The sequence below is a fragment of the Paramormyrops kingsleyae genome, chromosome 15 (genome assembly GCF_048594095.1).
Source record: "Paramormyrops kingsleyae isolate MSU_618 chromosome 15, PKINGS_0.4, whole genome shotgun sequence".
NCBI classification, from domain to species: Eukaryota; Metazoa; Chordata; class Actinopteri; order Osteoglossiformes; family Mormyridae; genus Paramormyrops; species Paramormyrops kingsleyae.
Genome location: NC_132811.1, coordinates 17,738,456 through 17,764,533, shown reverse-complemented (window position 1 = coordinate 17,764,533; position 26,078 = coordinate 17,738,456). Strand labels below are relative to the sequence as shown.

The 26,078-nt window shown below is 44.8% G+C and overlaps 1 protein-coding gene across 7 annotated transcripts in view; it reads right to left on the bottom strand.

The window, feature by feature from the left end:
- Nucleotides 1-26,078, bottom strand: part of mast2 (microtubule associated serine/threonine kinase 2) — a 106,045-nt gene that overhangs the window by 42,682 nt on the left and 37,285 nt on the right. Inside the window, exon 1 of one of the 7 annotated variants that reach the window (XM_023794695.2) lies at nucleotides 10,465-12,004. The exons of the other annotated variants lie outside the window; for them this stretch is intronic. Coding sequence (XP_023650463.1) covers nucleotides 10,465-10,503 — 39 coding nt within the window. The 5' untranslated portion in view covers nucleotides 10,504-12,004. Of the gene's footprint in view, nucleotides 1-10,464; nucleotides 12,005-26,078 lie in introns of those variants that run through there. 7 annotated transcript variants of the gene reach the window in all.

The window sequence follows — 26,078 nt, the reverse complement described above, 5'->3', positions numbered from 1 at the left end:
ACTCATTTTAAAGTGGTTCTACCGGCACTCCCATCTAAAGCTTGCTGCGAGTTTTAGGTTCAGGGCTACTTATGAAAGCCCAGTGAGTTGTCAATCTGTTTCAGGCAGAGTGTTAAAGGGCTACATATCCTGAAATAATGGTACAAGGGGTACTGTGTGAGACAGACAGGGCAGTGTCGATTGCCCAGCAAAAACGGTGGCCCAGACTCCACCCCTACCCACGATCATCAGTAAGACTTGCCCAAAGCACATAGCCCCGCCCGTCCACAGTGCCTTACAATGAAGTAAGCCTCGTGCTGCACAGGCGGGGCCACGCACGAAAGCAATCTCCCTGATGGGTGCATCAATATTCCCAAAGTGCATCTCAGCTGACAGGCAGCCAAAGTGCAGGGAAATGCAATTAGAGAAGGGTTGCAGAGAGTGAGGGTTGCACACGCCACTGCCAACGTCAGCCTGCACTGTGAAAGGATAACAAGCAGGCTGCTGTATGCAGCACACCAGTTAGGCCGTGCCAAAAGCAGCACCCTTCCCGGGGGGCACAGTGCCACCTGCGCGAGACTTTGCTGCGCAATGGAGTTCAGAAAAGAATGGGCAAGGAAGACTTCTTCCTGAGTCTCTGGGAGAGTATGGAAAGGCTAGAGGGGCAACCATTAGATAAGCAGCCTCATGAAGAAGAAAAACTGCATTACAAATCAAACTGCATTTAGAGCCAAGGGGGAGTGGGGCCCAACAGCCAGATTACAGCAGCAGGGGGTGAACGGAACAGCCTAAGGACCTCGAAATGAGCGACCCAGCAATGGCTTTTTCTTTATTTTTTAATCAAAAGCACACACACATGCACAGATGTGCACACATAGATCTTATGTGGCAATGCAAACGCAGGGGGATTTTAAATATGTACATAATTTAAATCATCCTTTTTTTTCCAAAGCAAAGTGATAATTACGGCTTCAGAGACAGACACAGTCTGCAATTAACAAGCCAAGCATATAAATGAACTACAATTATAACCTTAGCAATCATTATTCTCATAGACTGCAATGAATGGACGGTGTGAGCCTGACTGAACACAGACAGCATCCAAACTGGACAACAGCAGACACCACAATGTGAACATCACAGAATGAAAAGCAGCTTGCCCCCATAACTAACTCAAATAAATGGTCAACACACAAGGGAAGGCACTGGTTTCACCATACCACCCAAAATCTTCCAGAAAAGGCTGAACATTCCACGAGGAGGACAAGCCAATCATACAAGAGCCAGGGAACACAGGTGGACACCACAAACCACACTACCACTGTCAGAATGCAAAAAAGAAACCTGCCAAACATTTTTATTGCAAAGAAAAAAATACATATTTTGAATCACTACTTTTGTTTCTATTGGACTGATTTTCCCAGGGATACAGAAGTAGGCCAGGAATGAGGTCAAAGCAATGTAGGAGAGAAAAAAAATACTGCAGAATTTTTAAATCTCATGGTGACGAGACAGAACAGCAGTGGGATCTGATATTATCAGCCAAAAAGCAAAGGGAGCCCACTCAAAATCAAAGTTATACGCCCACAGTGACTTGACCCCCGCAAACAAGCCACCTTTCAGTACTACAAAAGCCAAGCCACTGGGACAGTACGCTGACACAACCCTTGAAACGCTGAAGCTGTAACACTCCATTAATGGTCCAGACTGTGGAGCCGCACTGGGATCCCAGCTTCTGCAGGCTTTTAATCACTGCTGAGAGCATCACTCTGCAGTGTACGACTCCCTCATCCAATTCAGTCAGTTATGATTAATTGACTACACACAAAAAGAACCATTAAGAGAATGAAGCGGGGGAGAACGCTATACCACACCACCTTCAATGTTCTTCATCCCGCCTTTTCAGAATTAATGCAAAGGTGCAACAACAATGAAAACCATTATGCCATTAGTGCCTGACACACTTGGGGCATGAACTATCGGGTCAAAAGCGCACCCTGCCTGGGCCTTGGTTCAAGGTGGTGCAGTCAGGGCTTTTAGGATTTTCCCCATTGGATTTACACAGGCAACAGCCAGGCACCCTTGAAGCTAAGAGAGTATCATGGCTTTCAGCTGCAAATTGGGTAGATTTCCTAGAGGAGAACAAGCAAGTCGACCCTAAACTACGTAAAGGAGTGAGATTTATTTGCAGCCTCACGGGATGGGGAATGCTGAGTGGGCATGGACACACGCATGCAGATGCGAGCTCCGCTCTCCTACCTGGTTTGTAGAAGATTGGCGGGTGATGCTTTTGTTTGCTCAGTGCTCATCCACCTATTAATATTTTTCCCCAAAACCCAAACACCAGCACTATATTAAACAAATGGAACACGACAGAATTGACGGTATTCTGGCCAAGACCCAGATCATGTTTCTGTGCTGTGGTAGATGATCAGGCTGAGGGAAACTCAGATATAAACCTCAGAGAAGCAAACATGACCGCAGCATGAATAAACAGATCTGGATAGAGCACCAGACTTGGGGAAGAGTTCAGTGTACCTCAGCCTCTTCCCTGCGTGTGTCTTTAGATTAAAAAGCAGCCTCTCTGTCCCTTTACCACCAACAATGGGACTTACGGACCCAGCAGGATCGATATGGAGCCATATATCGAGCCAACCACATAGTAGCCCGTGAGGTCACCTTTCCTTCGAGCAGGGGGAAGGCTAAGCAGGCATTTGCCATCCATCATGAGCCAGCATGGAATGAACCCTCTCCCATCTGGAGGGACACGACCGCCTCGCAGCTTAACGAAGCCCCCGTGTTATTAAAGACACCATTAGGCAAACTCACACGCATGGAAGAACCATTAAACTTACAGAAACAGGAGAACGATGACGATGAAGCCCTCTGGGAGCAATTAGCTGTACCTGAACGGATGGTCAGAGGTAAGGGACGTGGAAGAGAGACAGAGATAAAATAGGAACCACAATCAAGCAGGTCTGGGTGGTTAGTAAATGAGCAGAGCCCTTTAAGACCCAGAGGACAACACAGCATGCCTGCACACTGCAGTGACAAAGGCCAAGCCCCACTTCTCATTTAACTTCCTCCTATAACATTTCGATATCAGCTATGGGATACGAGTCAACGTGGGCACCAAGACAAGACACTGTGCAATGCGAACTTCAAGTGTGAGTGGCATAGTCTTTATCCATGGGAGTAATTCCCCCAGCTCACAGCAGAGGGCACTCTGACTCATCTCACTCCTGACTGGGCATGATGGTTACCAGATTGCTGTAGCACTTAACCAAGAGGGGAGCGTCAAGTGCTTCATGCCAAAACTGCTCTCGCTTCAAGATCATCGGCACCTTCAATATCCCGATTCACATCCCCTCTCGGCCCACGCACTACCAAACCGAACCCTCATCAGAATGCATACCTTCAAATGTGACGTACAAGCCTCTTTGTGTGAGGTTAGGGACAAATGCTAGCAGGAGAACCAGCAGGCAAAGCAGTCTTTAGATAATTAAAAAGCATTAGGATACTGCTGAGCTCCAGGCAGCAAAGGAGATTATTCAGGCGACAGGGCCACCTGAGCCGGTTAATGTTTAAGTCCTTCATGACGTGCTTCAAATGGACCTTACTGGAAGACTGTGCCAATAAGGTTTTCAGAGCAGGCCTACCCTAAACATCTAACAATGGTGTCAGTACGGGAAAATGTCTTCATCCAGGAACTTCTATAAAAACCAGAAGCTGCCTAACCATCAAAAGCCCATTCACAATTACTAAACCCTTACCTAACCCCATCCAATTGGGACCAAAGTAGACGAAAGTCATGGGGCAGAAGGCAGCAAACGTCCAAAGAGAAGGATCAGCATAAAACTGATCTCAGGGATGGTGTGGAACACTGGGACCTGTAACCATGGACACAGGGGTACAAAGGTGCTGGCGACAATCATGAGTAAAATAAGGTACTGACTGCTCACTGGAGTAATTCAGGTTAAGTACCTTGTTTAAAAATGCAACAGAAAATCCCTTCTGGGACTTCGGGATACGATCCTATTGCCCTTAACTGGTGTATTACCCACCTGCCATATTACACTCGACAAGATTAATTCTCTTAAACAGCAGCACTTTGGTGTCCTGCTATAAAAATAAAATGCAGCTCCCACACACTTGTGGAGGGCAGGTCCACATGGGCCAGAACAATAACAGCACAATACAGCAGTTGGGAGAACCGGCTCTGCCCCAAGCCAGCTACTGAGGGGGTCCAGTGGATGTTCATTACAGCAGGCGTCCAAAGATCTACCAGAAAACAGGGACAGATTAAACACTAACTGCAAGCCACTTTTCACAAGTTGAAAATATGCTTCCAACTGCCACATTTGCATTTTCCAAATGATTTTATTACTAGTTTTAATATCTGCACTTTAGATGGCATTAATTAATCCATACAAGTACATATGCATGGTATCATAAGGATTGGCTTTCACATAGAAGTTACCTTCTAACCTCCCCTTACTCCTCCTGAACATTCATTAGCTATCAGGCAAGCAACTTCTATCTGAAATTAAAACTGAGGTTGCTTTGTTGTCCCCCAGCCATTGGAAGTCAAGGTAACCCTACCCCCACCTTCACTACAGGTGTCCATCACACACAAACCTCCTCAATTCACACCATGAGTGTGACTGTTATTCTGCTTCAGCTGAGCCAGCAGCCGCTGGACAAGCATCACCCCACATCCCCCACCATGCTAGCAAAACCTGGCTCTAGGACGTCCTAATACGGTCGGACTTGCATCGCGCCAAATTTCACTAAAAGCCAAGAATGCAGACTGACGTTCCCAGATGGGGGGAGGATGGGAAGCGATCAAAGCTCTCCCCCCACCCCCTGCAGTACATGCAGTGGCTGGAAGTGGGCTTCCATTGCTGCTGTGCTCTGATTAATTCCCACTGAGATGTACTTCGAGCGAGCAGCTTTTGGTGGAGGGACTAAAAGAACAACACAGTAAACAGAAGGCCCTAGTGAGCTGGAGGGAAGAGAGACTAGTGGCAATGCTGCCTACAGACTGCAGATGCTACTTAAGGTCGTCACGACCTGAGTGGGAGAGGCCAGACTTCAAATCCAACCAATGAGATGCAAAGGGCGGGGCTTAAAACAAGAACCACCATTCAGACAGAAAAATGCTTTGAGATTAACCACAGAAACCCTCCATTTACTGCCTAGCCCATTTAGCAAGCCATTTTAAATTACATGAAATCATCAAACTCCCTCATGACATTTAGCACAAATCCATGTAGCTCAAACTGGTTAAACTGGTTGACTCTAGATGGTCAAAACAAGCCACATGGATGAAGGGTTGCCCATATGTCTAAATGTCCTGCCATCACAAAGTAATAAATTGCCCATGTTGTAGTGTTTCACCCCAATTTGGAGACTGGTGTCCCTCGATATGCAAAGGGGCCGTGAGACTGACTGGTCACGTTCCAAGCCCACACAGCTGCGTGCTAGTCCCACCTCTCCCAGGCACAATGATGAGGTCATGGTCTGTGGGGCGTTCCGTGGGTGCCTGCCAAAGGACACCGAGTGAGCTCATGGCTGGCTGCTCGCTCGCTCACTCGCCAGTCCACAAAACTGGCACACAGAAAAATGGCCGAGATGTGGCCAAGAAGCAGCACGGGGAAGGGGGAGGCACTGTGAGAACACGGTGACCCCTCTCAAGGGAGCTGATGATATATCTGGAACTCCTGTGAGAGAGGAGACGGTGCCCCATCCACTCACAGGACACAAACAGGACACAGCTGGACCACCTCTGCACAGATCTCCTGTATGACATGCAGGGTTTTGAGCCTCTCATCTCCACAGTTTATTACTGCAGCATCAGCATGTCCGCAAACTACATAATACCTTTTCAAAACAGCTGTTAGTCCTTCAAATTCAGCTATTAACAGAGGGACTGCATAGTCATCTTTTATCACTAGGGCCCTGAACATATTCATTGCATATTCCAGTTAAAGCTTTCTCCCCACAGCTGAAGGCCCTCTGGAGTTCCTTGTAAGGGATTCACTGAACGACAAAGCAATCACACTTGCTTTCACATCTCACAGAACCTGGGCCGTGGCAGCTTCTGCTCCTTTCACGAGACAAAGACGCTGACAGACGAAGGGATGCATGCGTCTCTGATATGCTGAGCTCAAGCGGAGCGAAAATTGTGGGCTGAGTCGTTTTGGGGAGACGTGCGACATCCACGCTGACAAAGATAATGGGGGCAGGGAGGGGTGAAGAATACAAATTCAGCTGAGAACTAGGTTGTGATAGCAAAAATAAAAAATGGGGTGCTTAACAGACCTATGAGGAAGGCAGGCATTCCTAAGTGCACGCAAGCAGCATGTTCGTTTGGGCTCAAATGAGCAGCATCTGCTGGTCATGATAAACGATTTCCTCCTTCATTAACCAAGGCTATTCACTCTGCCGGGGTGGGGGACAAGTCAGCTGCAGAAGCTCAAGATGGTGACAGCTGCAGGCACGATCAACCTGTGCAAGAGGTAGATCTAAAGGAGTCCACAGACAGACACTCATGGTAAAGCAGACAGATTCTGCTAAATCAGCACCGGCCACGACCACGCAGTGTCATCAAGGGGGCCACCGTCAAAATTCTTGCCGCTAGGTCCCTCAAACGTATGGATGTTTACATTCTCACCAGATACAGTGGCCTTGGGGCATGCTGCTGTTAGATGCTGAGCACCAGGACATACAGAACTTTATTTTAATACATTATCCGTTTGTATATATAAGCTAGATTAAACTTGTTCAAATGCCCCAATGAGCATGTCATTTTCCCCCCAAGAAGCCCTCTGAGGCTGACAACATACAATGTTATTAATATACTTTGGAGAAATTACTACTTCTCATGCTGTTAACGAGAAATTAAATATTCAAAGTCATACACATAGCAGTTGTCCTTCATCACTAACAAAGATAGTATATGCCTTGGCAAGTCACAGAAACGTAAAACATTTCATGTTCAGAAAATTAAGATTGAGGCAATTGTTCCTTAGCAACCAAAACTGTCAAATAGCATTACAAAGTAGTTAATGTCCAAAATGGTAACACTGCATATCTCCACTCTGACTATAACTCCACCATATGTATTTATAACAGTGGCCTGCCAGCAAATTACTGTATAAAGAAAGCCATTTCATGGCTTGATGGCTTGTAGGGTGTTAGGACCACTCAGTGCTGCAGAAGTCAGCCAGATATAGTTTAGTAAACCTTTCAGTCATTAGCTGTCATTTCAAATATAATTTCAGGTGCTTTTGTCTGTTCTAGGCACTACAGTCCAGCCTAAGCAGGGGGGGGAAAAAAAAGTCTGCCATTAAACCAAAAATAATCTTAATAAACCAATAAGAACCACCACCGATGAAATTGCTGGAAATGGAGAGAAAACATAATATTACCAGAGGTGTATCACACTGCTGAGAATCTGCTGAGCCAAATGCTGACAGCCACAGATACACTATTGTCTGAGAACAAAAGGGACCACCAGATATGAGTCTGCATTAAAGCCCAGAACCCACAGAGCCACTGGGCCTTCATTAACTGGATTACTAGCTGGAGGAGACACTGTCCACTCAGCAGCAGTCACTCAAAACTGTACCTTGGGGGAGGGACTAAGACGATGGAAGCCAAGGTACTTGTTTCCACAATGAGAAAGTAATTAAAACATTTCCAGGGAGCTGCATAAAACTTGACAGTTCAATACTGAAATTAAACAGTGCCCTTCCTACACAATGTCCATCAGAGAGAACATAGGGCGCGACCAAATAGGGATACTACTAACTTATCACTTCTTGAAAAATAAGACTGAGGGTAAGAAAATACACCCACCCCGAAACAAGAATCATACTAAATCACAGAAGCATAAACCTCAAACCTGAGGGTCTAAGGGCTACCCCATCGTCCCAAAGTTCTCATGGGGCCCACAAGGAGCCAGAAAGGCTGCAGGGCCAAGGCTATAGGGGTGCTGGCAACAGCACAGCACAGGGATTAAGAGACACAAAACGCCTACACAGCTGACTGGCCAGATGACCTGGAGCGACTGTATGGCCTGTTCACACTTTCCCTCCCGCCCACACCCACAGGAATCTCCTGTTCATTAACCCCACATGGCGCCTCAGAGGTTTTTCACCACATCCCCCCCAACAACAAAATCCCACAACAAAGACAATGAAAAGAATGCATGTCATTTCCTTAAATGGCAGAGCGCAAACCTCATTAGCGTAGCCATTTTTTTTTTTTTGTTGTTTTTTAAATGACAACCACAGTCAGCAAATATCACACAGCATCAGAGGTAAATGTTGCGTGACAGTCAGACAACACAGTGACAGCATGTTTTACATCCCCCAAACGAATGTGTTTTCAAATGCACCAGAACCGCGAATCAAAGAGCTTACTTTAAGTAAGCTTTAAGTAAGCTTTAAGTAAAACAAGGAGATTTTCAGACAAATGGAGCTCAGTATGACAGCTGCCGATTAGCCGTCCGGGATGGGTCTATTAACCACAGCAGGAAAGGAAGGAGACAAAATCCAGCAGAAGGTCTTTCAGCAATGGTACCCTCTGTCTGATGCATTAAAACCCATCCGACAACTTATTTTCTTTCCTCGATTTTCCATAGCCGAGCCACATGACAAAGGGAAAACACGAATCACAGGAAGGTCAGACACACCTCTCCAAGAGTGGGGGTGTAAAACCCATTCACACTGCAGCTGACAGATTTATTTACACACGCACACACCTGTACTCATATCTTTGTGGGAACCTTCCATTCATTTCTATGGACAAAACCCTAACCCCAACAATGACAACCTTAACCGCTATCAAGCCTTAATCTTAACCATAAGTAATCGAACAAAATAAGACTTCAAGACTTTTTATTATCAATGTACAGTTGCCTGGACAACGAAATTAGCTAAAGTGGAGAGCCTGAAGCTGCCGCGTCTGTGCGCGCCACCATCTTGGTTTCAAGTCTTTTTGCTTTTTCAGTTTTATGAATGCAGTCACAGATTTTTATAAAATTGAATTTCCCCTTGTGGGGACTAAAAAAATGGTAAATGACAATCTAAGTCATCTCATATCCACAAAAACGATATAAATCAAGGCTGCACCTCATATTTATGGATTTTTTTCTACAGATCAGCTGCATTAAGAATTGGTCAAAGATCCAATAAAAATGAGCAAAGTCACAAATGTAACAGGATTCACAAATAGCCAAGAAGTGATCCACAAATGTGAAAAATCCATTTCAGGTATAGAAATTGTTCTGTATTTTTGTGGATATGATTTTACACAACACAAAAAAACATTTGTGGACAGTGATGCATTTGTGATTTTTTTTTCCCTAAAAGATCAGCTGCGGTTTGTGGAGCCCCTAAATGGTCTGGGTGGGAAAATATTTTCTGATATAGCTGAGAGTTCTCTTGCAATATACTTTTCCATTACTAATAACAACTGTACTGTGTCCGTTTAAAGTATTAAAGATAGAATTAATGGACTAATAAGTATAAACCTAAGTGATACAGACATGTCCTGTAAAGAGTGCTTTAAGCATTAAACTATGGGGGACAATGCACACCATGTAACTTTCACATTATGTATTCTTAAACGCATTTATTTCTTAATTGCATTGTGGTCATTCACAGTCAGTGACTAAGCAAGACAGAAGGGCTATTTACGGTGAAGTGCACAGACAAAAACTTTGAAATGTTATTCGAAATTCACCCTTAAAGCAATCTGGAAAACCAAGGGGTGTTGCTTGCTTTTGTTGAAAGATATTTAAACAAAGACATAACTTTAAAAAAAAATATTTTCCCACCCAGACCTCTTAGGGGCTCCGTAGTTGTACAAACTGGACAAAATCCACAAATCAAAAGAAGGGAAATCACAAATAACAATCCACAAACAGACCGGACGTGATCCACAAATACGCATAACACATTTTTCACGTGTATAAATCGCTCTGCATTTTTGTGGATGTGATGTTACACAACACAAATTTAAAAATACATATTTGTAGATAGTTAAATAATTGTGAAGCTTGGTACATATTTGTAGATTGTCTTCTGTGGTTTACAAATGATAGAGTCCAATAAAAACTTCCATACACATCGGATGTGGCACTTGTAAGTATCCTTCCAAACTATCATCCAATCGATGAAAAATGTTGCCATAAACAGTGAATTTTGCAACACCACGAACGATAGCGCATAATATGAAAGACATTTTTATTTTGTCATCCGATATAAATCGGCAATTCGCACAGCCTTAGTCCCCACAATGTCAAAACAACAGGTTTTTATCACATTGTGGGGACATCTGGATCCCACAATGTAATGTATACCTGGACGACACACACACACACACACACACTTCTTGATGCAGCTCATGCTGTAGCTCGGCAGCCTCTGCACAGGATGCTCAGGTCACTGACTGACCACCTGCTGGTGCCCTTACCTGTAGGCCTCGACGTCTCAAGATGCTGGAGTCGTCCATGCTGCCAGCGCCAGACCATCAACTTCTCCCGTCCCCAGTCTACCCCTCTAGTGAAGGCAGATCCCACCGGTCCCTCCCTGCCCTGTAGGCTGATGTACAGTACTTGTCACCTGAGCCAGTGTGTGTACACTGGCGGACTCCAGGGTGTCTTGCGGAGAGGGGCCGCAGCTATCAGGCCCTGTGGGCCAATTCAGTCACTCTCCCGCTGCCTTCCTGTATGTCACTATGCAATCAGCAAATTAATTCCCAAGAAGCTAGTGAGTCTTAAAACATTAAGAAAAGAAAAAGAAGGTCTTGGTATTAAACACTCGCAGGGGAGTTATTTTTTATTCCTACTCAGATTGTCTTCGTTTTTGGATCATATCACATTTTTTCTCGCCTCAGATGAGTCCTCCAAGTGCTTCCTGAGGTTCAAAACAGGGGATCCCTCAGAAAGACTCAAACATGGGTCTCCTCTCCCGGCACGCAGGATGTGGAGGAGACCAGTGTCCTTTGCTCTTTTCCAGCAGCAGGCATTCTCTGTGCTCTCCACCAACAAGCTTACACGGAGGCGACCTGGCCGACTGACCAGCTGTCCCATTCAGTACCAAGGTGTCGCTCTCACCAAGTGCAGCCCCAGTGCACCACTTTAGTATCACCGTTTCGCAGTTCCTCTTTTTCAGACCCGTACACAAACCGTAAGTCTACACACACATAAATCCTACGGAGACCACAGTTACTGCATAATTTATAAGTAATTTTCCTTAATGACAACTATGAACCAAGAAAGAGAGTTTTGAAAGATCAATTACATTTACCAGCCAGACACCATCACAGAGATTAAATAAGTCCCATAATAAGTGAAGAGAGAGTGACTGTTCTGCCCTGAAACAGACACAGAATCATAATGAATGCAGCACTCCACAGCAGACACAGGCTATGTATCCGATAGGCATCTGATAGTGTGTGCTACAGTTCCCCCAGGGAGACACACTGGATCATCGAGCAGAGTCCACCAGCAAACGATTGCTTGTTTTAGATTCGCCAACGTCACTATGAGCCACTCTCTCCTAGGCTCTATATATCTCGGCAGCAGCTCAGGGAAAGGTAAAGGAAACAGTCCAGCGGAGTAGCACTACCAGATTCCGTTCCGCCAACAGTGTAACTTCCTGTAAGAGATTCTGTCCTGCAGGTTCCCGACCAGGCACTGAGGTTTTGGCCCGAGGGTGTGCACGGGGCTGCACGGACACCGCCAACCTTTCTTCTCTTCCGATGGTCCCTGAGCAGCTCCCGCGGCTGGGAGCTTCAATGGGGAGCTGCTTCGAATGCCACACAAAGGGCACGTTTTTCCTCAGGCTTTCAGTCTCTCTCTCGCCTTTACATTCACAAGGAGGGAGCTGAAGGAACAGCCTGTGTGAGCGACTGGCCCTTGGAAGCCGTTTTTCCACAGCGCTCTGCCCCTCGCTCTCTCTCCCCCTCTCCAACATGTGCCTTCCCTCTTATTTCCTCTAGCGAGCTGATCACAGGGCCAGTGTTGCTGCCTCAGTCTCCTGTCAGTGGAACTATTAAGCTGAGCAGCCAATCACACGCGAGGGAGGTGGGGCCACACTCGCATGAAATGAATGGGCGAGCAGCAGAGCCTTTCCTCCGATAGCCGCAGCTCTGTCATGCTCTACCTACAGCCCAGCCGGGGCCCATTCTGCGTGTGCGTGTGCTCTCAGCCAGGCGAGAACACACAGCGGTTGGCTTCCCCCTGCGAATCGCTGGCTGACGCTTCCTTATCGTGCTGCAATGAATTAGTCATGAATTCACTGACAAGAGCCTCGGCTGATTAAAAATTTATCACCAATATCTGAGGAGATAAAAGGCGTGGACTACTGCATGGATTTAAAGCTGTCAGATGTAACATCTCATCTGTGTTCTGTATTTTTGAGTGACCTAAATTATGATTTAATTTCCTTTTTTAGCAGTGTTTATTGGCCAATGTATTTTTATAATTCACCCATTGTTTTCTAGACCGCTTTGTTCTTGTTTCTTGAAGCAACAAGCTGCCCCTAGGCTAAGGGGGATTAGGGGCATTAGCGAGAGCATACACAGACAGCCAGGCTGCTTGTTAAAGCTGGCTCTCTGCTCCAGGGGTGCAGGCTTGCCCTGACCAGAGCAGGGGGGAGTGAGCTTTCCTTTACAGTATCTGGTATGGTGGGTGGCAGAATCTAGTGATAGATATGTTTCTATCCATATGTTTCACTATAACTGCTTCCCAGAAAGAAAGATGTTCTCTATTCTGGCTCCCAGAATTGGGGAGGGTGAGAGACCTGAAGCCCCTGGCTGCCTCGGATAATGTAAATGCACAAGAACAGATAAGAACTAGTGCCTGAGGGACACCCCATGGAAGAGACATGTGGCTATTCTCCTGAGAGGTGAAGATGCAATCCAGCTGCGAATGACACCCAGGAATACCGGGCTATCGCTTGCCCTAGGGTCAGGGGTTTAATTAAGAGATGTGTCCCATTCCGTTTTATGCCTGCGCTTTATTAAGAGGTTAATTACACGCACCCATCAGCCTTGCTGATGGCACTCTGTCTAGGACCCATTTCTGTCTCAGTTAGTGGTCCTGCTGTCCCGCTGTGTTTTATACCAAGGTGTTGACGCAGTGGCTGCACTGCAGGCAGATACCACAGGCCGATGATCATGAGATGGCTCGCGGCATCGAGCCAGCCGGCCATACACCTGGCAGTGGAAGCTTAAGCTTCCCGTCCGCAGTGAATGCGGCCGACCTCGTGCCCCGAGGAGACTCAAAGCCTTGCATGGTGCTGGAGCTATGAAGGACATGGCAAGACCAGCTGGCACGGTAAAAATAAGCAGGCCTGCACTCCAGCCTGAAGCCTCAGGGCCCAAAGGATTGTGATCTGCCAATCTGCAATTAAAGGATACAGTGCAGTTTCTCTCACTCACTAACTCACACACACACACAGCTCCGTAACGTAACGATAGAGTCTAGGGGACAGTCACTACAAGGAATGTTAGTCCCAAACTATACAAAGAGCTTCATAGCCTCATGAGTTAGAGATGACTACTGCACCCTAATCAGTGAAGCCTAATATTGATTATGCTCACAAAAGGCAGAATTGAAAAATAATGATTCGAAATCAGAGAAGCCAAAGACAGGAATTATCTGGCATAAGCAGAAATGCATCCCACTGCCAAGGCTGAGGCGAGCGCTGGTGCAGCAGCCCCGCAGCGCACAGATCTGCTGTTCATCTGATGCAGCGCAAGCAGCCGAGAGATTTACGAGCCGCAAATAAGCCAGCAAAGGTAACAGGAAACTACTGCGGCAGAATAAGCAGCAGTACGTACCGAACCCTAATGTGAGGAAGAGACTCCCAGATCATTTTGAGGGCACTATCTGTGGGGCTTATGCCTCAAATACCTCCATCAGGTACCCATTCTTCTTAGACCACTTCACATTAGGCCAATATGGGCCCAACACTAAGCCAGATGGACAATACTCAGCAGGCAGGTAGGGACAAAAACCGAAGCTGGTTTCCCTTCCTCTACTTTCAACACTATGCATCACTTTTTCACTCCCATGCAAGACCACGCCAAAAACTAGAAAGTGTTTCAGTAATAACCCCTTTAAAACTGAAATCACTGTTATACTGGTAAGTTAAGAACTACGTATTAAACCTTACATTTGTAAATTCCATTGCCTGATTGGTTTATTCATGCTTCACTTCTTTGTTAAAAAGTGCAGCTACTTATTTGATCAGCAGTCATTAGAAATGCTGTGGCTCCTGTTTTCTTGTCACATTGCTGATTGTTAATTATTTCTTGCACTGTCTGTGCAAAATTGTCTCCCTTTGGCAACCTTGAATCTTATCCGAGCAGGAATCTGTGTGCATCTTTCAGGAAAATAAACAACAGCAATGCAAATAACTCTATGAAAGGCAGCCTTTGTCTAAGGGAAAACATCCAAAAGTGAGTGGCTCGATGCAGTCACCTGGCAGGGTCGAACAGAGACAGAACCCAGGATGCTATGTGAGGCAAAGCACACTGTTATTGGTTAACATACATCTGCTCATAAGACACTAGTTCTCATAATTCACAATTCTTAATTCACAGAAGAGTAATACAACAATCCGATGACAGGAATTTGGCCAAAATCCTGACCTAGTCTTCCATTTAGCTGTATGTTTGGCAGTATATACAATATGGAAATTGTGGTCCACGGGGGGGGGGGGGGGAAACACAGGAATGTGCAATTATTCAAACTAACAGGGGCAAAAATGCCCAAACACAGAGCGACACCCCAGCGTGGGACTTCCATAGGCTAGCATGAAATGGCAGAGTCAACAATCAGCACCTGGAGCAATGGTTCAGAGGGCCTCCACTCAGACAAAGAAAGGGAGAGGAGAGAGACAGCATGGATAGAACACTTTATCGGGAGAGACAGTCTACAAGAAATACATATCAGGGAGTAGATTAAGCTTGGAACAGGGCAGAGGATTGCTGACTACCCAGACAAGCACTACCCAAAAAAAAGGCACTGCTTGATACATAGCATTTAGGCCCACGCAATGGCCACTTCCTAGCCAGAGCCCACAGAAACCAGACCCTTATAACAACAGAAGCAGTGATGGATTGGATGAAACTCCACCAGGAACAAGGGACATGCGATGATCTAACGTCACGGTCATTTTTCAAGCAAGGACCAGTGGTAACATCCTTCTGTTTTTCTAATAAGGTGATTCATCTACTGAGGGCAGTGATGAGATCCCCGGGTACCTGCAATTGCCAGTTCAATGCTCAGGGAGACAAAAAAAAAAGGGTCTCGTTACAGGACAACCTCCAGAAAAAGAAACGCCAAGAACGATAAGGAAGACACGTTTCCAGAAGGTGACTCCCACACAGTCCATTATGCTGTTCGCTGTGTCAACAGCCCCACTGCCTGAAACATCCCACAAACTGCCTCTGAGAATTTCCATCTCAATGAACATCACACACACCTTGAATATCTACTTTGATGCCACCGAACTCCCACTCATCCAATACACTCAAGTTGCTTTCCTTGCTCACTTTAGGTCACAGTGTCAAACCAGGAACCAACAAATGGCACTTAGCTGCCCAAAAGGCCGCCAGTACCCAAATACTCCGTCTGACAAGCTTGGCGGATTTACGCCTTCGCCGCTTCTACGGCAGCCATGGTATCAGCTACTAAAAGCAGCTCGGACTGTCAGCTGCTCCCCATCAGCTGACACTCCAGATAAAACCACTGCTGGTTGGGCCACTTAGGTACCCAATGGCTTTTTCCCCTTCCCCTCACTTTCCAGCTGTTACTACAACATGTCAAAAAGCCCTGGTTTTCCATTACAGTCTTTTGTCACAAAACAGTATTATAAAAACATTGCATGCAAGACACCAGAATGAAAGGTCTCCAAAGTAGGAAAACATGCATTCATTCCGAGCAATAAAATGCTCCGGATAGTGTTGTCACCACCAAAGTTTTTGTTTTGACAACAATACTAAGTCATTATTTTAGTTCATTTTTTGCCATTTTCCCTAAAAAGGGAAAACTCTCACATGTCATTATTCTGCTTAATTTCAAACAAGTATCATAAACGGGAAAAATCAGTATCGGTAGGTCATACTTGCATAAAAATTGGAATCGGCCAAGAAAATTACAAATCAGTGCATCTCTAATATTCGTATCATTTGCGGGCGGGTCAGTCAAAATAAAATTTAAGCATATTACTCAAAAAAAAGCAGTTTGTGCAACATTTAGTTTGTCGGGTTGAATAAATTGCCGAGTTCAAGTCACTCATGAAACAGATCCACGTATCACTGCGGAGAGGCTTTTTGATCACTCGTTTCTTTCATGGACATAAGGGCATAAACTAGTCAACTATCACCTGTTGGTATTTGAATTTCTTGAAAATGTTTGTCCGATTGATGTCTGGCCAGGTTTGACACGTTGCCACCCTTTGAGAGAAACACTTAAAACAGGACTTGAAGAATGGAGCAGCTGTGTTTAGGGCATGCCGTTTTTTCATAGCCGAAATATCTCCATATTTCACTTCGGAAACCCTCCTTAAAAGGAGTTCAGGTTTTGCTGAAGCCACTGCAATATCTTCAAGTATAACTTCTGAACAAAGTGAAATAGTACAGCCACTCCCTCTGTCGTTGCTCTCAGTTGTTTCCCGCAATGTTACACGCGCCACTAGAGCAGCCTCACCTCTGTCACTGTTGAGCTTAGAGAGACAGATTCCTTTCAGCCATATCAAATAGCCATTCACATAATAAAAGTATTGACTTCTGCAAAACGCTGGTATTGTACCACACTTTTAAAATGTACAGTAGTTGTTTTTCAGCACTGGTTTACCACACACCCCTACCTGTGGGGTTTTTTAAAACTTAAGACATCTTTCCAGTCAATTTCAGAGACATATTACGACCCACATTTACTCCCATTTAAAGAGCCAATCATCCTACTTCAGCAGTTCAGCTTAAACCACCTTGACTCAGAGGATCTTTTGTAAGACCTTCCCTGATGCAAGCTGCCTCCAAAATATGGGTCCATGTCTTTAACCACTATGCCATCAGCTGCCCTGACATTCCTTGCTACTACTACACATTTCATTGACAAACCATCAACCTCACGAAAATCAGAAGATGCTGCTTGCAGTTTCAGGTTTAAGGGAACCATCCACATTTCACCATCAATGAAAGCTTGTGTTTCACCCTCAGGCCGATAAAATCAGTCTTCTGTTCCAGATCTGAAAGTAGGACAAGGACACCCGACAAAGAGAGAGGAGTCCAGAGAACCAATTAAATGTTTCCAGTCCTTTCACGGTAAGGAACAGCACATTAGAATTATACATTCCATATGATTATTTCTTGCAAAATGGACAAGAGAAAATAAAATACCTGTATAAGCCCATGGTAAACAGCTGGTACTTGCACAAAAAATGCAGTAGAGAAGAGCAGAAGGAAGCGTCCTTCAGACAAATAAATCAGACTGAGATCACCTTGAGGATATTCTAAATGAGTATGCTGTAATAAAATCTGCAGGATAATACCACAACATTTGAGAAACCTTCAGGAGAGCATATTTTACACCAGGAGAGATGTCGGAATTTTTACAAGTTACCCAATAGGTTATAAGTGTTACTGGGGGGAGCAGTTTTGTAAACAGTAAGGAAACAGACATAAGGCGATGACAACAGATCCAAGACCTGCAGCACAGCAAACCAAGAGGTAACTAATGACACATGATCGAGGAGCCAGTTTCTGAACCAGTGCAGATGGGCACAGTCACAAAAAATTGGGTTTGACTCAAAACTCACTCTTTGGAAATTGGGAGAGGCGACGGGGAATGACAGGCCCCCTCTGCAACTGTCCATGTGGAAAAAAATATTTCAGAGGTAAAAAGCTACGTGCGATTAATCAAGAGGCACCAGAAAAGGAACAAGGGACGTGGAGGAGGAGAAACAGAAAGACAGACTGCATCTCACTGTTGCAAAATAGTATTGATGACTGCAGAACTGAGGGTGGAAAACAGGAGGTGGAGGACTTGGGAGTCAATTCAATTCTCTGCTCGTAATCAGGGAATGCTTCCTAAAACACTCTTGGTGAATTACCTCATCCATATTGTGGAGGCTGTGCTGTCTAGTCCTGGAAGGACTGGCGTGTCTTGTAATTATGGGGGACTTTTCAGCTGTAAACGAATTAGCAGGTATTCTCAAATAGACAGCCAGCACGAACATACTGATGTAGCCACCAGTCAATAAGGCTTTGCACACTGAACTGTTCTTTACTCCTTCCATCAATAAGATATAACCCAGGCGTGGGCACAGCAAACACAAGCCTGAAAGATGAAGACAAGATCAATCCTCAAAGAAAAAATAGTTTGCAAAAGCTTCCATGTTTTACAAAGCTACAGTTGTGTATTGCATCTAATACACCCAGACTTTAATGCAAGGACCACAGTGATTTCAGGCTCATGAACATTCAGTAACATAATTAGCAACTTAAAACAGGCCAATTCATTCTGAGCAGTTAATTTCCACATTTATCTGGATTCTTCAGGGAAACAGTGTATTTTCTCTGTTAAAAAATAAGTAATTGCTTGGCACAACTTAACAGTTTTTATCTGGCAATGCCAGAGATAAATTTTAAGACTCACAGCAGTTCATTTAGTATATTTTAGTACTTTCTCTCAAAAAAATGGGGCTAGTAAGCAAATAGGCCAAAATAAACAGCAATTTTAGAGAGCACTTAAAGACCCCAAAAATGTGATGGATAAAGTGATACAAGAACCTCATCACCATTCACCCAAGCCTTTACCCAGACATTAATACAGACTACTTTCAGGCGTGTCCTCAGCCCCATTAAAACATGCAGCAAAAGAACCTCAGTACAGCAGCCTTTACCTAGTCTAACTGCTCTCAAACACTTGCCCTGTACTTTAGCCTGCATTTTAATTTTTTACTGGCCCAGCATGAACTCATGCCCCCAATGTGCTGTTACACTACCTGCTCTTACTCCTAATATGATAAAGCTTACTCCTAATATGATATACCTTTTAATATACTGCTACGCACTTCCTATACTGCTTCATCTAGAAGAAGTTTCCCCATCTCTCTATCAGCTTCCTTAAACGGCCACCCCCCTTGCACCTCTGCCCCCCATTCCGTCGTGCCCAACACCAGCGGTTGGAGAGAGTAACCACATCCCGTGGGGGGGCTTTGAGCCCCTCAAAGCCTCAGTGCCATTTCTCCGCCCCGGTGACAGCCCTGTCAGGATGGCTCTCTCCAGTCGCACCTGCAGCAGCGTGCACTCAGCAGGGTTCATATGGCATGCATCACAGTCACACTTCTTCACTGACACGGGTGGGACTTCTCACAGCTCCAAGCAGCATTTGAGGTACATTAAAGGGAGTTATAAAAATAAGAACTTCCCCTGCTGTCACCGGCTTGACAAGAAGCATCCTGTAATTGCTCTCCTACTGAAGAAGAAAAAAAAACATGGCAGGAAAAAAAAAAAAAAAGTAGGGAAATGACACGTGTCACCATGCTCTAGTGGAATGGAGAAGGCAGCAGGCAAGCAGGACACCAGACAGAAAGACAAAACTGCAGTAAAATAAAAGGTGACCTGCGGAGCAAACGGGGTGAAGCATAATTGCACAGAGGAGACGCTCTGCCAAAAATGCCTACGAGACAAACACATGAAAGCTAACTGGTGGCAGCAGCTGGCAAGGCGCTTCACCCAGCTCTGAGCCCAGCTTACAGCACCGGAGAGCCAGGCCTAGAGTGCCACCGAGAAACAGGGGGAGGAAGGATGCATCTCCTGCTGGAGACATGTGGATTAATAATACTGACTGTTAAACTCCAAGTAAGTAATGTTTACAGCCCACTGTACATACTGTATCTCAAGTTGAAATAATGTGCTGTTTTCTGCAGCTAGTTTAACAGCCGTGAAACAAAAGCGACATCACAGCTGTCACTGCCTTGGGCCCCCAGCAGGCTTCACGGCAAACAGAGCAGCCCCTGCAGAGCCCAAAACCACAGAGCTTACAACAAAGGGGGTGGCATGTCAGCCGAGCCTGGGTTTTCAGCTACAAGGCCAACCTCAGTTCAGCAGCCTTCCAAACAAAGGCTTCGACCACACAGGTTTCTCTCTGCTTCTTCAGAGGCCCCTAAGAATGGGTCAGAGCTCTGCCTGGATATAAAGTTACAGTAAGGATAACAACCACAACAGAACCAGATACCCTGTAATAGAAGCTCAGCATGTCTAAGAAGGTTTAAGAGCAGCAAAGAAAAAAATCCAGGCATATATGCACTTAATTGAAGTGCATCAGTGTAATGTCAATTCAATAATGATCAATGAGGACACCAACGATCAATAGCGTACGGTGAGCTTGTGATGGATTTACTGTAACATGATGCTCGCTGCATCTAAGAAGCACTCAGAGGCGTGCAGGCGAGGGACTCGCAAGCCCCGCAATCGATAACGTACAGATGACGCGGGAACAGTCTGGCTGCGTGAGGTCAGACACCCCAGATGCACGTGCCACAGTGAAATCGGCACGGAATGGCGTGGGGGTGGATGTCTTTGACAGGCTGGTCCAAATTGCAGTGCGCACTTACCCCTCTAGGCTTCATCATTGCTGTGTGTTTTGCATGTGCACGGATGTGTGACCGGCCCTGGGGCCATGTGCCAGACTGAGGGATGGGCCGCTGAGAGGACACAAAGTCCGACTGCAGACTCCCCGCGGGATGCAGGGTGGCCTGGTGGCTGACTTCACCCTTTTAGCGTGACGGATGGCAGACATTATGCTGAGGCCAGGAAACAAAAGACAGGCCTACTAAAGAATAAAGAAAACCTGACACGCCCTCACTCACGATACAGATTTCATAGTGAAGGTTTGTTCCTTCAACAGGGCCACATGTCTTTACAGCGATAAAGGATTCTGCAGCTTCCCATGATCAGGAAGTAGCAATGGTACTGTAGGTCCTCATCAGGGTCCCCTGATAAAGGTGCACAGATGCCTGGGCACTCACCTCCTCTTTTAATAAAGTTCTCTCCCTCAAATACTGGGTTTCAAACGCTTCACTAATAAACTCAAACGGTAGGACCGTAATTGATGGACCGTAAAATTTCCTTGTAAAAGAACATGCGGTTAGGAGAAAGATTTTCAGCACAAGGAGAGGTACACACAAGCAATGGATTCAGTTTTAAAAATTTGACAGGACATATTGGTTTAACCTGAGGTATTGCTAGTAGCAGATATAACAATTTCAAATAAATTAACTGACAATTAAACGTTTAACTAGATTCCTCCTTTGAGGGGTATTGTCTTTTTCTGATTTGTGATTAAGGTTTTGGCCAGATAAAGTACAGATACTGTAGTCTCAGATTTACGACTGGGTTCGGTTCTGACTGACCATTTGTATGTCAAAACTGGTATGTATAGTACAGAGTACCAGCTACTCACGTGGAAAAATCAGGTTTCCAGGCTTCTAAAAAGCTAGTTGGGTTATACGTAACATAATAATTTTGTAATTTTAAGGTATGAAAAACGTGTTTCAGTATTTAACTTAAAATAGTGTAAGTCTACATGTATGGTAGACAATGACTTTTGGTTTGGTTATGAAAGAAAACTGAGAAGTGTGGTCAAGTAATACCACTGCAATAGTCAACAGTTTTTTTAGAAAATTTTGTACATGATTGTAATTTCTCATTTTTTAATTACCAATTATACCATAAACTGTACCATTCTGTGATAACTACGGTACAGCACGGAGCGTGCACTAGGTAGAGTTAGCGCTGTCGGGAGTACAATCGTCCAAAAAATTTTTTTTAAATACATGATTTTTTAAAGCTAGTATGTAGGGATGCTCATTTCGATTAATTTTCCCAACCGACAACTCTGCGAGGTTTTATCATATACACATTTAAAAAACACTCTCAGAAACCTTGGACGGTCTACTTTTCAAATATATATAATAGGTAGAAACTAAATATATTTTTATAGCTTCGTGATAGGAATAGAAAGAACAAGAGTGACTGACTTAAGCGTCTGCGTCTCGAAGCAGCTCTGATCGCCTTCCCACTTGCAAATTGCGCTATTCGCATGATAACATGATAATTCGACAGTTAGTATTGGATAAAGAAATATGTGAATACGCCCATTGTGACCGAAATAAAACAAGAGCACATGTCTGGGTAGTGTTTACACTGATCGGCTACAATATAGCACACGGATACGTCTCTGCCGCTGAAGCTTTGCGCCAATGTTTCCATTTTCAGCAGCAAAGCTCGTACCTGTGTTCATGGCTCAGGCGGCTAAGCCTGTGTGCCTGTAATCACAGTCGCAGATTCAAACCCACTGTATTTTGAACGTGAAAAGCGATCTTCAGCTGAGATGCCACAAAACTTCATACTACTACTAATAATTAAAATATATATAAAAACATTTTAAACCGTTTAACTGATAGTAATATTCGGTCAAAATTAATTATTTCGGTTAACGGTTAAACGGTCAAAATGAGCATCCCTACTAGTATGCAAAGGGTCATAAGTCATACAGGTGATAAGTCAGGGACAGTCTGTAGTACCAAATTACAACCATGGCAGGGGAGCTGCATGCTTCTGAGATGGGGCCACATACAAAAATCCACGCAGTTTAACCAGCTCAATGCCCACACAAGCAACGCTCCTCCGAGTAAACACCCCCACTCTGAAGAGATGTACACACCAAGTGACAGAATCCACTGCCACTTCCTTCAGGTGCAAATTGAAAGTGTCACTAGCTTCAGAGCCGTGAAACTGAATGGCAGGACGACAGGAAGTGCAATTTTACATTTATGTGGCTTGCGCTGCGCCACAGGGAAAAGGGGCTGTTGGGTGCAGGGCTTCCTGCAGAGCACAGGTCAGAAAGTATCCAGGGAGCCGAAGTCAACAAGGCAAGGAGACCCAGGAAATGAAGAGCAAATAAAAGTAATGAGGGGGAAAAACCACCATCTCAATGCAATTGATATCAGATTATTCAGTGAAACAGTATAGAACAAACCAGAGTACATGTGACTGGGAAACGCGCACACAGGCTGATGTGGTATTCACATTGTGTCTCCCGCACTATACAGCCATTATCAGTCGGTGGCTGTGAGGTAAATGCCTGTCACTGCATCCGTATCAGTATCAACAGAACTGAACCACTGCTCTTCCACCCACTGTGGACGCATCCCAATTCTACACTACCACTGACCACACAACATCACAATGTCCCATCTTCCCTATACAGAGATAACGCTGCAGCTAAACAAACATGGACACACCATAAATGGTAGACCGTACCCCAGGGGTGGCCAGTCTTGTCCAGAATAGGCCGCTGTGTATGCACGTTTTCGCTGCACCTCCCTAATTATATTACTAATTAGAGGACTGATTAACCGAAGAGTCCGCACACCTGGGTTTGAACATCTGACTGAAAGGTTACCCCAAAAACATGCATATACACCAGCTCTTTGTGGATAAGACTGGCCACTGCTGGTGTACCCCAATGACCGTGATTAAATCCAGAGAATTCCCAGATGTGAAACCATCTAAACTCAAAAGCTATATAGAAGAATATGGGGTGGGGGAAATATACACACACACTTTATATGTGTGTGTGTGTGATTGGGGGTGGGGAGACAGGCGTAGAGATAACACTCCTCAGCACTATAATAGTGGAGGAGAGTAAACCGCAAGCACAGAATCTGCTTCCCCAGGTCTTGGTTTGCCGATACCTTTTGGACCTTTAATATATGCTGCATTTTCAGCAAACACAGCATCACACAGTCAAATAAACCTCAATTTTATGGTCTGAGTTAGAGAAACAAGTTGACGTATGATGTATTTCTGTGGCGAAATCTCCACCGTCCATAACAGCAAAACAATTCATGTCTGATTAAGAGTACCAGCACTCTCACTGACACAAATAGGTATATATACACACAGATCACACACATATGAGTGAATCTCTTCTAAAGAACCTGACATTAACAACATCTGTGACTGTTGCCAAGGAAACCTTACATTCTTTGCCGCCATTTGTATTCCATGGACAAATAACAGGAGCGGCACCTTGACCGCACATTCTGGACAAGGAGGCGGGAACCCGTTCCACACACTTACACCTTATGACCGATTTTGCTCTTCATCTATCTGCGGGGGGCTCCACGAGTGCTGAACATGGGAACCTTTCATCCAGCCTCTCCCCCATCCCGCCAGGCGCAGAAACACTGCAATCCGGCATTTCAGCTGGGCTTGAAACAACCTTGTGTGTTCAGCTTTCAAAATGACGAACTGACTAGTCACTCAAGGTGAGCCAAGAAACTAAGCCTTGCATTTGACAGCAATCCATCCACTGGCATTTACTCTTGATAATACACTCAGGTTGTAGTTTCATTAGAATTACACTACAGAAGAAAAATCATTTTCAAAATGTAATGAGTTCATGCATTTTTTTTTTAAAGCCTGTTATTGGATTTCGCCTGAAAAATCTCTGCCCAGCATTGTGTAATGCCTCTGTTGCAAGAATGCAAATTAAACGTGACAGATTAATGTAACAGACCAACTCCCCACGGACACAATCAGTAAAAAGCACCGGGGATGCTGAAGCAGGACAGCAGCAGCGATAACAACAAGCTCTCATAATTCTTTTTCGCTTTTTTAGTGAAAGTGAAAGGTGCCTGTAGTCACAATTATAGCGAACTATCACAGATCCAGAAGCAGACAGCTTTTTTGTGGTGGGGGGAGGGGGACAATGAGTGTATAACCAGCCATACCTTCCAATCTTGGGCCTCCGTAACACCAGAGGCCCCCCAATTCGTAAAACTGCTGTGCATTTCTGATGTTGGCGGATTATTAATTCAGATGGACAGCCGCTGGCCAAAAGCACGGCACTGCCTGCAACCATGAATGTTTTCTCCTCGCAGCTCAACCTCTCCTCCAACGCCCTCCAACCCCCAACCTCCTTCGGCTGCAGACAGATGGTCTGAACAGTAAGGTCCCTCCCCTGGGCATTTTTACAGAACATGGCGGTAGGCTATTAGATGTGTCTCTCTGGCCAAGGACATAAGATGTTTTATTCAAGATTCGACAAACCCAAAAAACCAACAGCGCACATTATTGAAGGAACACCTGGGTATACTGAGCTGGATTGAAACAGCAGAGCCAATAGCAAGAATTATGCTGTGACTGCATGTGTGCTAAACTGCCCAGCTGGCCCAGTGCACCTCTTTCTGTCCACATTCAGAAGAAAAGGCAGGAAGATCATCCAGTAGGCTCGATTTCTGTAACTGGACAAGCGAACCCCCTAGTACTCAGTGCACAAAATACCTAAATTTATGTCCCAGATTGGGGAGGGATACTGTTACACAGGGGATGAGAGTGGCATCCTCTAGCCAGCACTGGTACCATTAGGCAAACTTCACCTCAAGTTCTTGATACTACATCTTCTTATGTGGTCAGATACAAAGATTCTGCCCAATCTGCCACCCTCGTTCAATGCTGTGGATGTACAGCACCGAAATTATGGCTTTACCTCATAGGACAGCACAATATCACACTGCGTCTATAAGGCGCACGCACAATAATCACCAGAGCTTAAAATGAAGCCACACTACTGATTGTCAACTTTTGGATCTTTTGGATCACAATATGCATATCATTAATATTTCAGAGATACTGCTAATCTGCTTCTCAAATTATTGGCGTAAGTAAACACCTGTATAATACCAGAAAGTAGAATGGGCAAATTTTTATACCCGTTGCCTAAAGCCCAGATGATTATTGCACACATACGTATTGTGATTATATCACGATTTGACATCGTTCAGCCATACTAAGCGACATAGTATTTTGAATACCCAGCTAACATGTTAACATATTTAAAAGCTTTAAATGTTTAATGAGTCCCTGGGCATACATTGTGCTACAAACAAGTGCAATAAAACACAGTAAAGCATCTTTTGTCCTTTAAGTGCTTATTTTCAAAACAGCTTGTTCATTAAAGGCAGTAAAAATTATACATTAATATAAGAGCAATCAGA